The 12,979-nt window shown below is 40.2% G+C and overlaps 1 protein-coding gene across 1 annotated transcript; it reads right to left on the bottom strand.

Moving 5' to 3' along the window:
• Positions 1 to 9,253: 9,253 nt before the first annotated feature.
• Positions 9,254 to 11,276, bottom strand: LOC116125649 (F-box protein At1g47056-like). Its single transcript, XM_031411370.1, has one exon. It carries the CDS (start codon positions 11,045 to 11,047, stop codon positions 9,461 to 9,463), a length of 1,587 nt encoding a protein of 528 aa, XP_031267230.1. The 5' UTR covers positions 11,048 to 11,276; the 3' UTR covers positions 9,254 to 9,460.
• Between the last annotated feature and the right edge of the window lie 1,703 nt (positions 11,277 to 12,979).

Raw genomic sequence — 12,979 nt, 5'->3', positions numbered from 1 at the left:
CATCCAACTGTGCTTATATCTTGTTTAACTAGTCCGATCCTTGTTTTACCACAGTATGGCTTGATGACTCTGATGTCAGGTGATGAAGCTTAGAGCCAGAAGGCATGAAAATCGTGAAATACCACAATCAGTAATACTATGTGACTGAGGAACACAAGTTTTAAGAGTAAACGATATGTTCCCACCTAAGGTTTAGTGAAATCCAAGGTTGATACCCTTGGTTTCGTAAATTCCAGATTCTCGACCTTAATTGTTAGTGACAGATGGGTTTAGACACAGGAGCAGTGGATGCTTTTACTAAACAGCCCTCGAACCTTCTTCTTCTTCATCTCCCCTTCTCTTCTTCATTGCTATCGGCCTTTTGTGCAATTTTGGTGGTTTGTTTTTTGATTGGAGATTGAGTGTTGGGGTCATGTTTGGAGTTTGATTGAGTGTTGTTTGCTGATTTTTTGGGTTTTGGACGAATTGAGGATGGGAGATTGATTTTTTTTTTCAACTGTTGCCACACCACCTGTTCGACATATTTCTGAAGAGAACTGCCTTACCATTTGCATGTGCTCGTCCAACGCCCAACACCTAGCAGTCCAACACCCAGTGCCCAATGCCTATCCCTATTGGGCAAACTTCCAGTCGATTGCGGCCTTACCCCGGCACATCCATTCCTCCCCAATTTTCTGTTGCCACTCCCTCTCGCCCACAGGTTTCAAGCTTTTCTGGTTGAATCCGTCGACAATAATCGCCCCCAATCCCACCATTCCCCTTATTAGAGTCCCCCACCAAAACCCTCAACCTCCACCACCACAATTGAACGTCAATCAATGTCGATAACCTTTAGGGTTTCACGCAATTATTGTGCCTTCCCAGCAAAATTATGGTTGTTCCCTTCATTGGAAATTCCCCCACCACCACCTTTTGCACCACCAGCGTTCCCTCTCCAAAACCCTTAACATCCCAAGTCCCAGTTGCTCGTCGTTTGTCGGTCGCCTCTTCCCTTAAGGTTTAACGATTTTGGTGAATTTTGGATTTGATTGGTGTTTGTTTTGAAGATTTTTGAAAGGAAATTGAGATTAATGGTTGTTTGGAAGTTGATTGTGATTGATTTGGAAGTGTTTTAGGCCGTAGATGGTGTTGATTGGGTGAAAGTATTTTTTAGAAATGAAAATATTAAATGATTATTTTAACCTTTAACAGTTAAAAGAAACGAAACGACGTCCATTTAAGGGTGGCAATTTGGGATTTAAGAAACCAAAGGTACTAACCTTGGATTTCGCAAAACCTTGGGTGAGAACTTTTTTTTTTTTTTTTTTTTTTTTTTGGAATGGTAAGAATTTTATAGAAGAGACAAAAAATGTAAAAAAACGAGGGGCATACCTCGAGAGAAAGACTGATAAAACTCGGTCAGAAAAACACATGGAAGAAAACCACAAAGCCACAGATTAACATAAAAGAACACGCAGGCTCCCCACAAAACAAATCAAGAAGATGTCATAAACCACAAAGTTACAAACCGGCATAAAGAGCACGCAGACTCCCTACAAAGCTAATTGGGAAGATGCTAAATCGCACGGAGCTGGGCCGAGATCTCATACTTGGGTGTTAAACCCAATATCTTGGCCTAGACTAAATCACAAATAGCTAAGACCGTATCTTTGCGAGAGCTACAGTGCTGGCGAAACACACAGTTATTCCGTTCAAACCATAGAAAATAAACTGTAGCTGAAAGGACTAACCGGGAAAGAAGGTGCCTGAAATCTCCTTTACGTCTAAGATGCAAGCTAGCCCACTGGAGCAAAGGGAGCCAAGAGAGATTAGGCCATGTAGAGAATGTCCTGGTAGTGACCTCCCGCCAAACATAACTAGAGAAGTCACAGTTAAAAAACAAATGGTCATGGGTCTTTGTAGCCGACTTGCACAAAACACACAGGGAGGATGTAATGACACCATGAGAGCTGAGCTGAGCCGATCCATGGTGCGAAGTCGATCGAGTGAAGCTAGCCACATAATGAAAGAGTGGCGTGGAATATGCCGTGGAAACCACAAGAGATGATGAATCGAGTTCACAACCTGTATGTCCCTCAACACATCCCAGGCTGAATCAATAGAGAATCGTCCAGACGAGTGACCCTTCCCTTCCACACAAGATGATCAGGACGACCCACTGAAGGCTGCACTGTAATATAGTCCTAGATATGCTGAAGATCTGCACTACTCGAAGGAAAATCCCACGAACCATCTCGAATAATATTCGAAACTAGAGCGTCCCATGGCAAACCAGTAGAAGTCAAAATCCTAAGAGGGAGCAAGTCACACAAGGGTCCTTACGATAGCCAGTGATCCCCCTATAACAAGGTGTCCCTACCATCACTGATACAAGTCACAATAAGACCCCGGGACCAATCTCTACCGAGTAAGATCTTCCTCCAAACCCATGAAGCTCTAGATGTAAGTCGAATATGCCAAAAAGGCTGACTACGGAAGAGAACTAAATGGGCCCAAGAGGACCATATAGAAGACCTATCATTAAGCAGTCTCCAGACGTGCTTAAGAATGGCTGCTCTATTCCAATCTTAGATCCTCTTAATCCCTAGACCACTCTCTCTCAATGGATAGCAAACAAAAGACCATGCAACCTTAGCAGCCGAAGGGGATAGAGAAGTACCCTTCCAGATAAATGAGGCCAAAATACTCTCAATCTGTTTAACTGTAGCTGCCGGAAAAAGAAACATGGATGACCAATGGACTTGTATGGAGAAAAGAACCGACTTGATCAGTTGAAGTCGGCCTGCATAGGTCAAAGATGCCGACGTCCATAGCCTGATCCGAGACAGAATTCGTTCTAACAATGGCCTACAATCAGAATGCCAAAGCCGGGTAGAGATCAGAGGAACCCCTAGATATCTGATCGGTAACACCCCCAACTGGAAACTCAAAATAGACTGCAAACGAACTTGCTCCTCATCTGTAACTCTAGAAAGAAACAACTAGCTTTTCTCTGCGTTAGTCACCAACCCAGAAACCTTGACAAAAGAATCCAAGGTCGATTTTATCAGGCTAACAGAGGAAGCATCTGCTCGACAAAACACCATCAGATCATCCGCAAAACACAAATGAGTAATAGCTGCCTGCCTACACCTCCAATGATAATGAAACCCAGGGCTTTGAGAGGTTTCTCGAAGGATACCAACTAACCCCTCCATAGCCAACATGAATAAGTAAGGAGAAAGATGGTCCCCACGCCAAACACCCCGGGAGGACCAAAAAAAAACCATGTAGCTCTCCGTTCAGGGCAACAGAGAAATACGTTGTAAAGATACACGTCATGATCCACCTCACCATACGCTCGGGAATCCCAACGGTACGCAACCCCAAGAGGATGAAATCCCAACTCACAGTATCAAAAGCTTTCCGAATATCAACTTTTAGGGCACATCGAGGTAAAGGACCCCCAAGATGATAATTCCACAAAAGCTCATAAGTCAGCAGAATATTATCAGAAATCCTTCGACCTGGGACAAAAGCCGATTGAGAACTCCCAATAACATCCAGAAGCACTACTTTAAACCGATTCACTATCACCTTAGTAATGCACTTGTATAGTACAGTACAACAAGATATCGGTCTAAAGTCAGTCATACGACTTGGGTTCTCCACCTTAGGGATCAAAGCAATCCTGGTAGCATTAACACATCTTAGCATTTCATTAGTAACAAAGAAATATCTCACCACGTCTTTGAGATCTGTACTAATAATCTCCCATGCCCGCTTAAAAAACAAAGAAGTGTATCCATCCGGACCAGGGGCTTTATCGTCCGAGATAGAGAATAAAATAGTCCTAATCTCATCATCAGTGATAGGAGCAGTCAAGGGAGAAATCATATCAGAAGGAATGTGCCCAGAAAAATACATGGAAGCCTCCGCTATCCGAGGTTGAGTAGGGGCAGTAAGAAGATCTTGAAAAAAACCCACTACCAAACACCCTAAACCCTGACTGTCAGTAATATAAGTACCATTCCCAATCAGTTAAACCGTGGATACGGTTCCGAACCTGCCTGTGGATCAACGACTTATGAAAGAACTTAGTATTCTGATCCCCTAAATTCAGCCACTGAACACGAGATCGCTGCTTAAAAAAAGCCTCATCATCTCGACAAAGATTGAAATATCGATTGGTAAGGTTCCTCTCCTGAGAGATACACTCAGTAGAAAGGGGGTTCCCGGTCCAAATTTGCTTGGGTTGTCGCCCACTGAGCACGAGCCTCAATTACCCTGCTGGAGATATGGCTGGAATCCCTAACATGTAGAGATTTGAGCTTCTGTTTCAATAGCCCCAATTTCTGCGTAAGACAGAACATAGGATTGCCTACAATAAGCTCATCCTAAACTATCTGAACAATATCCATAAAATCTGCACGATCAGCTCAAAAATTTAGAAATTTAAAAGGGGATGGTACCTTGCCACAACGAGAGCCAAACTGGACAACCATAGAGCTATGATCTGACACATTCCGAGGTCGAAACTCTGAAACTGTGGTCGGCCGATCAATGAACCAAGAAAGCGATGCAAAGACCCAATCGAGTTTCTGTAGAATAATCCCAGCGCCTTGTTGACTGTTATGCCAAGTATACCGAAGCCTAGTAAAAGGAACTCCAATCAACTCAATATCATGAATATAGTGGCCAAAATCATCCATATAACCATGCCACGCAGGATCACCACCCACTCTATCAGAGGCTCCCAAAATGGCATTAAAATCACCCAACACAAGCCATGGTAACCCTTCTGAATCAAACTTCGCCTCCTGATCCCTAAGGAAATCCCACAGGTTGCGGCGATTCCCAGGGTCATTAGAACCATACACAAAGGTAATCCCAAAGAAGAACCCCTTTGAAACATGAGTAACCCTGCAAGTGACCTCCTAAAGAGAGGAATGAAGGTTATCTACAAAGTACAGAGAAGGATCCCAACATACCAGAATTCGGCAAGCAATAGAGTTCGTCACATTTGACAAAAACTGCCACGAAGGACAAACTGTCGAGACCATTGACTGTAGATGAGACTGTTGAACCTTAGTTTCCAACAAACCAATCAAACCCAAAAACGAATCAGAAATCCAATTCCTCACCGTGCGTTGTTTCGAAAAGCCGTTAAGGCCTCTAATATTCCAATTCCCTATCATTGGAACTGGGATAGAAACAAGCTATACAATCACTTAGGCCTAGGCCCCGCTTTCCCTGACCCTTTTTCTTTTTCAAGGGTGGTAAGAAAACTGATCCAGATAAGGTGGCATCTGGCATCTGGCATCTGGAGGTCATCACTATGCAAAACAAGCGAGACAAACCTGTTGGAGGAAGTAGATTGCCTGCTCCGAGAACTCATAAGGGAAGCCTGAGTGTTTCCCGTGCAATTTGTGAAGCCCATAATGCGGTCCTGCTCAACTTCGATAGGAAAAAGCGTATCAAGATTCGACCCAAAATCAGAGTTGGAGAATTCATCTCTACTGGCATGAAATCCAAAAAAAATCCCCAACTGTAGCTGCACTATAATGCATGGTAGTAACCCCATCCAGAACTGAAACCCCAGCTGGTGCTGAAACATCCCTATGTCGCTCCTCCTCCCTAATGGGATCAGTAGTAACTGACTGTCTCAAATGCTCGTGGTCCTCAGATTGCACTATAATACCACTCCCCGATGCCTTTTGGAAGCTAATAATTGTCTTACTCTTATCCTAAGCCATAGGTGCAGTAGATACCTCTAGTTGGTGACAAACATGGCCAAAAACACAGCATTTGGGGCATCTCTTGGGGGTCCACTCATATTCCACTGTAATCTGAATGGGTTCAGTAGATAATCGGCATTGAAATTCAAATTGGCGCTTGAGAGGCTTGGCTGCATCTATCTCAACACATACACGTGCATAATCTAAACGGGTCCGTTCAGAAGTAGTCTTGTCACTCGACAACGGCTGACCCAACATAGAAGAAACCATGCAAAGTCCTTTGTGAGACCATAAAGGATAAGGCAACCTATGCAAACGAGCCCATACCGGAACCTTGGAGATGCGGCTTTTATCAAAGGAAAACTGAGCATGTCATTGTTGCAGAACAATCAACTTGCCCCCAAACATCCACGACCCTTTCTCTAAGATTGAATGCACCGCATCCTCATCCGTAAATCTGAAGATAAAGAAACCAGTACCAGTGGACATAATATCCTCCAAACCCACAGCTTCTCATGCACAGAAAGCAATTGAGCGGGCAACATGAAATGGCATAGAATACCCCGAGAAATACCCCACAATACAGCGGAGCCAGTCAACATCATTGTCATCAATAACATCATCCGAGATATGTAAGATGTCATCCTTAATATCAAGGTCCACAGCTTCAAGGGTGAAATGGGACCTGACCTCTGTCACTCTAACCTTATCCGCCCAAGAGGAGGACACTTCTGATATGCTCTTACCCGCACTTTTCTTTTCTAAAACTGGCTTAGAAACTGACTTTTTTTCCCAGGGCTCTGAAGACGCCCAGTTGAGCTTGAAAAGCTTCTTAGACTTCGGCATTTTTAAGCCATTAAAAGATAACAATGATGAACCTGCATTATCATTAGATTCAAACTCAAGAAAACCAAAGAAAGAGTTTTTGTGATGAAAAACCTTGGCTCCTTGAATCGTCACATTTGAGAAAGTGGATAGCAAATACTTGTCATCCATCCATGGCTCCAAATGTCTAATCCATAAAGATTTCCTCAAATTTCTAGAATTTTGCGGCTGCTGGGAGGTGGTGGAGGTAGTATTTAAAGTGTTGGCCTGGGTTGGATGCAGTATGGTGTTATTTGGGAGTGGGGGATTTGGTTCGGGCATTTTGTTGAACACTTGGTGGCAGGAAAAAAATGTGTGGTTTAGGTGAGTTGAAAGATTCAGAATAGCAGGGATTTGTGAAAAAAATTCCAGTGGTGAAGGGGTTTTGGTGTTGGAAAGGGACAGGTGGTCAGGAGGGCCAAGAAGTGGCCAGGTAGCAGCAGGCGTTGGGCGTTAGGGCACTGGGCGCGCGTAAGAACATGTTATTTAAATAAAGATAGGTTGACAAATATTTCTCACAACTCTCTCACAAATGCTGATATGATAGCTCGCAACTAGTCAGTTCATAATTGGTCAGTTCGTATTTGATCAAGCGGGATCCATTGTTGGGCAAGCGGAGCCCATTACTAGTTGATATACGTATTTATGAAAGAAAGTTAGTGAGAATAGTTTGTTAGTATAGTATTTCTACGTGTTATTTACTCCCAAGTTTCCTCCCAACTTGTACTCCAAGTTTCCGCCCAACTTGTATTAACCGGCAAAATGGAAGTTAAGCAGGTCAACTATAAAGCTCCACGAGATGTTCGTGTGCTTATGTCCTTGACCATAAAGCCAAGGCCCAATGCAAGTTGCAATGGAAGATCAACGACGGCTGGGTAAACTCCTCTGGAATAAGACAGATTTCCATATTCAAGTAATCAAGTTCCACCATTTGAAATCTTCAAACCTAATGGTTTAAGTTTTTAAAAATCTCCACTCATTTTTAAATTTCTCTACAATCATGTCACCATCATTCTGTCCACTATTTATTAATTTAAAAGCATAACAAAATGGTCTTCATTCTTCTTTGAAAATCTCAGCAATTTATCAGTCAAAAAGGTCAATGGTCACAGTCCACGCTATTCACAAGGGTAACTATTTTTCCATAAAATAAAGTCCAGTTCGGTAAAGACAATCTGCCTTCCCCTCCCGTCCGAAGTCCCGAAGTCGGTGGTTTGTAATTGTTCAGAGACTGGGGGTCTTGCTAACTGAGGGCGCCGGTTCAACAAACTCCTAAATCAAATTCCTTATTAACAAGCAACTGATAACGCCTTCATTTCACATAAATTAAATACAATTATTCATTCCGTGAGTTTAAGACAAATTGTACGTCTTCAACAAGTTAAAAGCCTTGCTAATCTGTCTTAAGAATACAACAATTTTCTTACCCATACCAAACTAAAGAATATTCACATCTACAACGCACGACAATACAATATTAGAATTACGTTTGATTCTAGACAAAACTTGGGACAACTTATAATCATGTTAAACGTCTATTCAATCTTTACTTCACTTATTCATCATAACATTAATAAAGTAACTTCAATAAACAAACTAGGGCAGATTCCAATGCTACATTATGGAGGTTTACCAAACTTAACCATATCAATTACAAAACAACCTTGCTTTTCCATAAGGTACCAGCGAAAAGCAAGTGAAAAAGTATGGAGATGCAACCTTTACAAACTCAACTATTAGAATAAAGAATGCTATAATTTGCCACAAAACCAATCGCTACAAGTTATAGTTTCCAGTTGACACCAAAACCATAGAGCACAACAAACTCCTAGAATTGGTTAGGTTTGAAATTGGAGCAAGGCTTCTTGACCAAGGTCATTTGATAAAAGGAAAATGGTTCACAACATGCAAACCACAAATCAAGAAAAAGTTCAAAGATAAATAAGCAATTTACAGATCCAAAATCTGGTTATATATACAGCTGATGTTTAAACTATTATGACCCGCTCTGGTTCAAACTGCACTTTTAGTAAAAATTTAGTTATAGGAATCCATCATAAAATCTACTGACTCAATTTCTATCATCCATACTCAACAATACATATGCCATAGCCCCAGCATTAGATATATATCCTACTTCGGTTTCTAAACAAATCCAGAAAATTGTATTGCACGTTCTTCAAAAGATGAAAACATCAAAGTTCCTCTAGTAACCAACAAACCTCAGAATATATATTCCACCTCAGGTATCTCAAAGTCCTGACTCAACTGGCTTAAACAAAGGTTTTCTCAACCTGAAGCCAGTAACCAAATCTCTCTGTAACTACTGAACTACAGCTAATGGGTATGTTTAACTTACATGAAATCACTATGAAGTAAAAAAGATGTCCCAAATTTCTTAATAGATTTGAAAAGTCTTCCAAATGCCACAACTTTCAAAAAGTTTACCCAATATTAGTATGATAGACTTTACAGAATGCAGTTTAATACATAAAAACATCATGTCCAATTGTATTTCCATGATGTGGCATAATTTACCTCCTTAGCATGTAGTCATCTTTTTACCAACATTATTAATAAGATAAACAGGAACTAGAGTCCATGGAAATTATGGACAGCAATTGTTGTCAAAGGTAAAGTTGCTGAACATAGAAATACAAATTTATATGAAACAGAAGCTTAGCACAGATATTAAAATGAAGCAAGAAATGTAAGCAAAGGAAACCAAAATGATCACTTTTTGCAAGTGAAGTTACAATTCATAAGACAAATAAACAAGCACACAGCATAGAATTAAATACACCTGAGGACAGAATAAGACAATCCAACAAAAAATTATGTAAAACATATGAAGAAACAAGTTAAATTGAGTTTTTAAACTAACTATTCCTTGAACTGCTATTACCACTTGACCACCTCCTGAAAGTGCATGCCACCAAACTCCTTCCACTCCAAAGCCCTAATCTAGACTTGAAAGAAGTTGATCGGCTATTACTACCTGGTGCACCACTAGCAGCCACCATGTGCGGAGGAAATTCAGCACCATTTTCTAGAGGTCCTACGTCACTGGCATCATGATGTTCAGGCTCGCCACTATCTAAATTTACAACAACGCATTCCCTCCTTGCTCTCAACCAATCAGCACCCTCCGAAGTTACTCCTCTACATTTCTTCACCTTTACTTTGATTAAGTTTGGACAACCATTAGCCAGAGCTTCCATTCCGTGGTCCGACACTGGACAACTCTTAATACAAAGCTTTTTCAATGCTACGCATTTTGCAGCTATGCAGGATATTTCATTGTCACCCACTGTGTCACTACCACACAAGGCTAACCGCTCTAGATTCTGACAATTTGATGCCAAAATTTCTAAACTCAATTTGGTTGGGTTTACACCAATCAGAACTAACTCTTGTAAATTAGGGCAACATTTTGCAACACTTATTAGTCCTTCATCTCCTATTCGATTAGCTTTCCATCCATCAATATGAAGTTTTCTCAATAGCTTACAACGTTCAGATAACGCCGCAAGTCCAAGATTTGTGCATTCTGGAGTTTTAACCAGATGTAGAATTTCCAGATCTAAACAGTTAGATATTGCAGCGAGTCCAACGTCGGTAACTTGGATTCTCTCGAGATGAATCTCCCCCAGACTCGTGACCCGATCCGTTACGAGTTGAAGAAGCTTGTCCCAATCCCCAGAACACCTAAAAAGCTTTAACGTTCTTAGTTTATTTGCTCCAATTATCAGGGGACCAAAACACTGTCCGTTGTAAAGCTCCTTTAAACAAATTGTTTTAAGTGACGATGAAGCCACACCGGGTCCAATCGGCTCAGCCGCGGCTCCGTCTGTAATTCCTCGAAGCCTTTTTATCGATAACTCTTCTAAAGTCGAGCAGTTATCGAGCACTGCGTTCATACCTTTGGCTCCAAAAGTGCAAGATCCACACGAGAGCTTCTTCAAACCCTTGCAGTTTTTAGCAAACACTGACATTCCAGCATCGGTCAGCTCTCGGCAAGCTCGGAGCTTCAAGCGCGTGAGGTTTCGGCACTTGAGTGATATTAAAACAAGTGCGTCGTCCCCGATACTGACGGATCTACGGTCACATTTGAGTGCAAGTTTCGTGACGACGTCGAATCGGGAAAAAAGTGACGGAATCACGTTTTGGAGATCTGATTTGGCGTTGAGAGAGAGACGGTGACGACTCTGTCCCTCGATTCTGAGCCAGCGACGACATACCAGAGAGCATTTTTTGCGGTCACCGGAGCTGAGAGACTGGAAAATGCAAGCCAAGCACTCGTCGGGCAGATTTGAGATTAAATCAGACGCTTCGTCGACATGTTCGCTATTATTGTAGTCAACTTGCATCGGGGAGATCGCAGCCGTTGGTTTGTACTTGTATCGCTGGCTGTGGTTGGGTTCTCGGCGGCTTGTGATTGCGGCCGTCGAAGCTGACTGGCCCATCCAGGGAGAGTTGAAGAATGAACGGTTGAGGTATTTTGGCCTCAGTTTTTTTATCTTGGGCAAGCCTTTAGAGGCTGAGCAACTCAGGAGTCAGGAGCGTCTAGGAGTGGCTGTTTGCTTCGAAATGTGCAGACACGGACATGAAATCGGATTTCAATTTGGCTTTTTGTGGAGGTGTAGTTTCCTTTTTATTTATCTTTTTAATAAATAAAAGAGCTTATCCCACGGGTTGATCATGCACTCTCCTCCTTCTCAGTGAAAAGAAATAAAATAAAAAGAATATATTATAGGAGGGAGGGCTTACTGTAAGCAGATGAGGGCGTTCACTTTGAATTATAATTCTTCTGCCATCATACTTCCTTCCACTATAAACAATATTTATCCAGAATCTGTGTGTAAAATCTGATGAGTATTAGACAAGGTTCTCTCTATCCCTCCCCTTCTTTGAATTTTCAAAAAAAGTTTCCTGCTTTCTGAATTTTCAACAACTTCACAATATTTACTTACACCAATTGTAATTTATGGATTTATATTTAATGTAATTCTAACCTATTTTAGTCATAAAAAGAAGAGTTCAAAGTTTGTTATCTTGTCAAGTGAGACATCATTTTTGTTTTGTTACAACCAAATCAAAAATTATGAAACAGGAACCATCCTTTCATTGTTATACAATCAAAGTATTTGTAGATTTATGAGAATTTTCAAATTTAAATCAAAATTCTTTCTTATTATTTTTCAAATTTTGTCTGCAAACCTTATCACTCGTGTAGAAATGAAAAATCTTTACAATCATTTTTAACATATGCCTATTTTATGTATTACATTAAAAAAATCAGATGTAGGATGTTTCAAAAATAACAACTTCATTCGCCAAATTTTTATATATGTCAACATTTCTAAAAGTTCCCCATTTATTTTATGACTTTGTCATTAATAAAAGCAATCAATTTTATGAGAATCTAAACAAAATTACTTGTATTTATTTAATATATACAGTTACAGTTGATGTATTCTCCAATTTAAAGCAAGTGCATCATTGTTATGTTTGTTAGTCTCCATTAGCTAACTTCCACATTTCAATGTATTAGTGCATAATTAATGATTTGTAAGTATGTTATAGGTATCTTTCATGCTGTAATTTATAATGCATGCCATCTGCCGTTCAGTATTATTGATTATTCACACGTAGATGCGTTATTTTGACATCAACGACTTTACACGTAATAAAACGACTTTACACGTAATAAAATGTTAAGAGATCACACGTGAGATAATTATTAATATTGATTATGGCATTGTTTTCACAATAGCATGTCTTTATGGCATTGTTTTCACAATAGCATGCAAAGACATAAAACAATAAATGAGACAATAAAGTTTTTATAGTAATTCAGATACTTAAAGCGAATCATACATCAATTGTTTTTTTTTTAATATAAGTATGTTCCTGGTCGTTAACCAAGATTATACTAGGTTGTGAATTGCGATATGGTATTATAAATGTTTAGTGTTCTAAGGATTCTTAGAGAATGTTAAGCCAGTCTATTTCTCATAATATGTCTTTATTATTTTATTTGCAGAATTCAAGGGGTTTGATCTCGATTTTGTGAGGGGGAGTTGCCTATTTATTCCTGCTATACTCAAGGTAATGATTACAATCCTGTAAGTGGATTGATGCTGTGTAAATCTCTCATATCTTCTCATTGGTTGAGAATTTAAAGAATATCTTTAAATTAAATAGGGCTGTGACAAATGCGTAAACCAAATTCATTTACAGACAAATACTTGAGTCGACTAGCTTGTTGACAACTATATTCTTCCTGTCTTCAGAGACGTGACAAATCTTAGATGACACAAAACTTTTCTGAATTTTTTTTGTTTTTTTTTTTTTTTTTTTGGAATGGTAAGAATTTATAGAAGAGACAAAAAATG

The sequence above is a fragment of the Pistacia vera genome, unplaced genomic scaffold (assembly GCF_008641045.1).
Source record: "Pistacia vera cultivar Batoury unplaced genomic scaffold, PisVer_v2 Contig169, whole genome shotgun sequence".
Classification (NCBI taxonomy): domain Eukaryota; kingdom Viridiplantae; phylum Streptophyta; class Magnoliopsida; order Sapindales; family Anacardiaceae; genus Pistacia; species Pistacia vera.
This window is presented reverse-complemented; position numbering and strand designations above follow the sequence as displayed.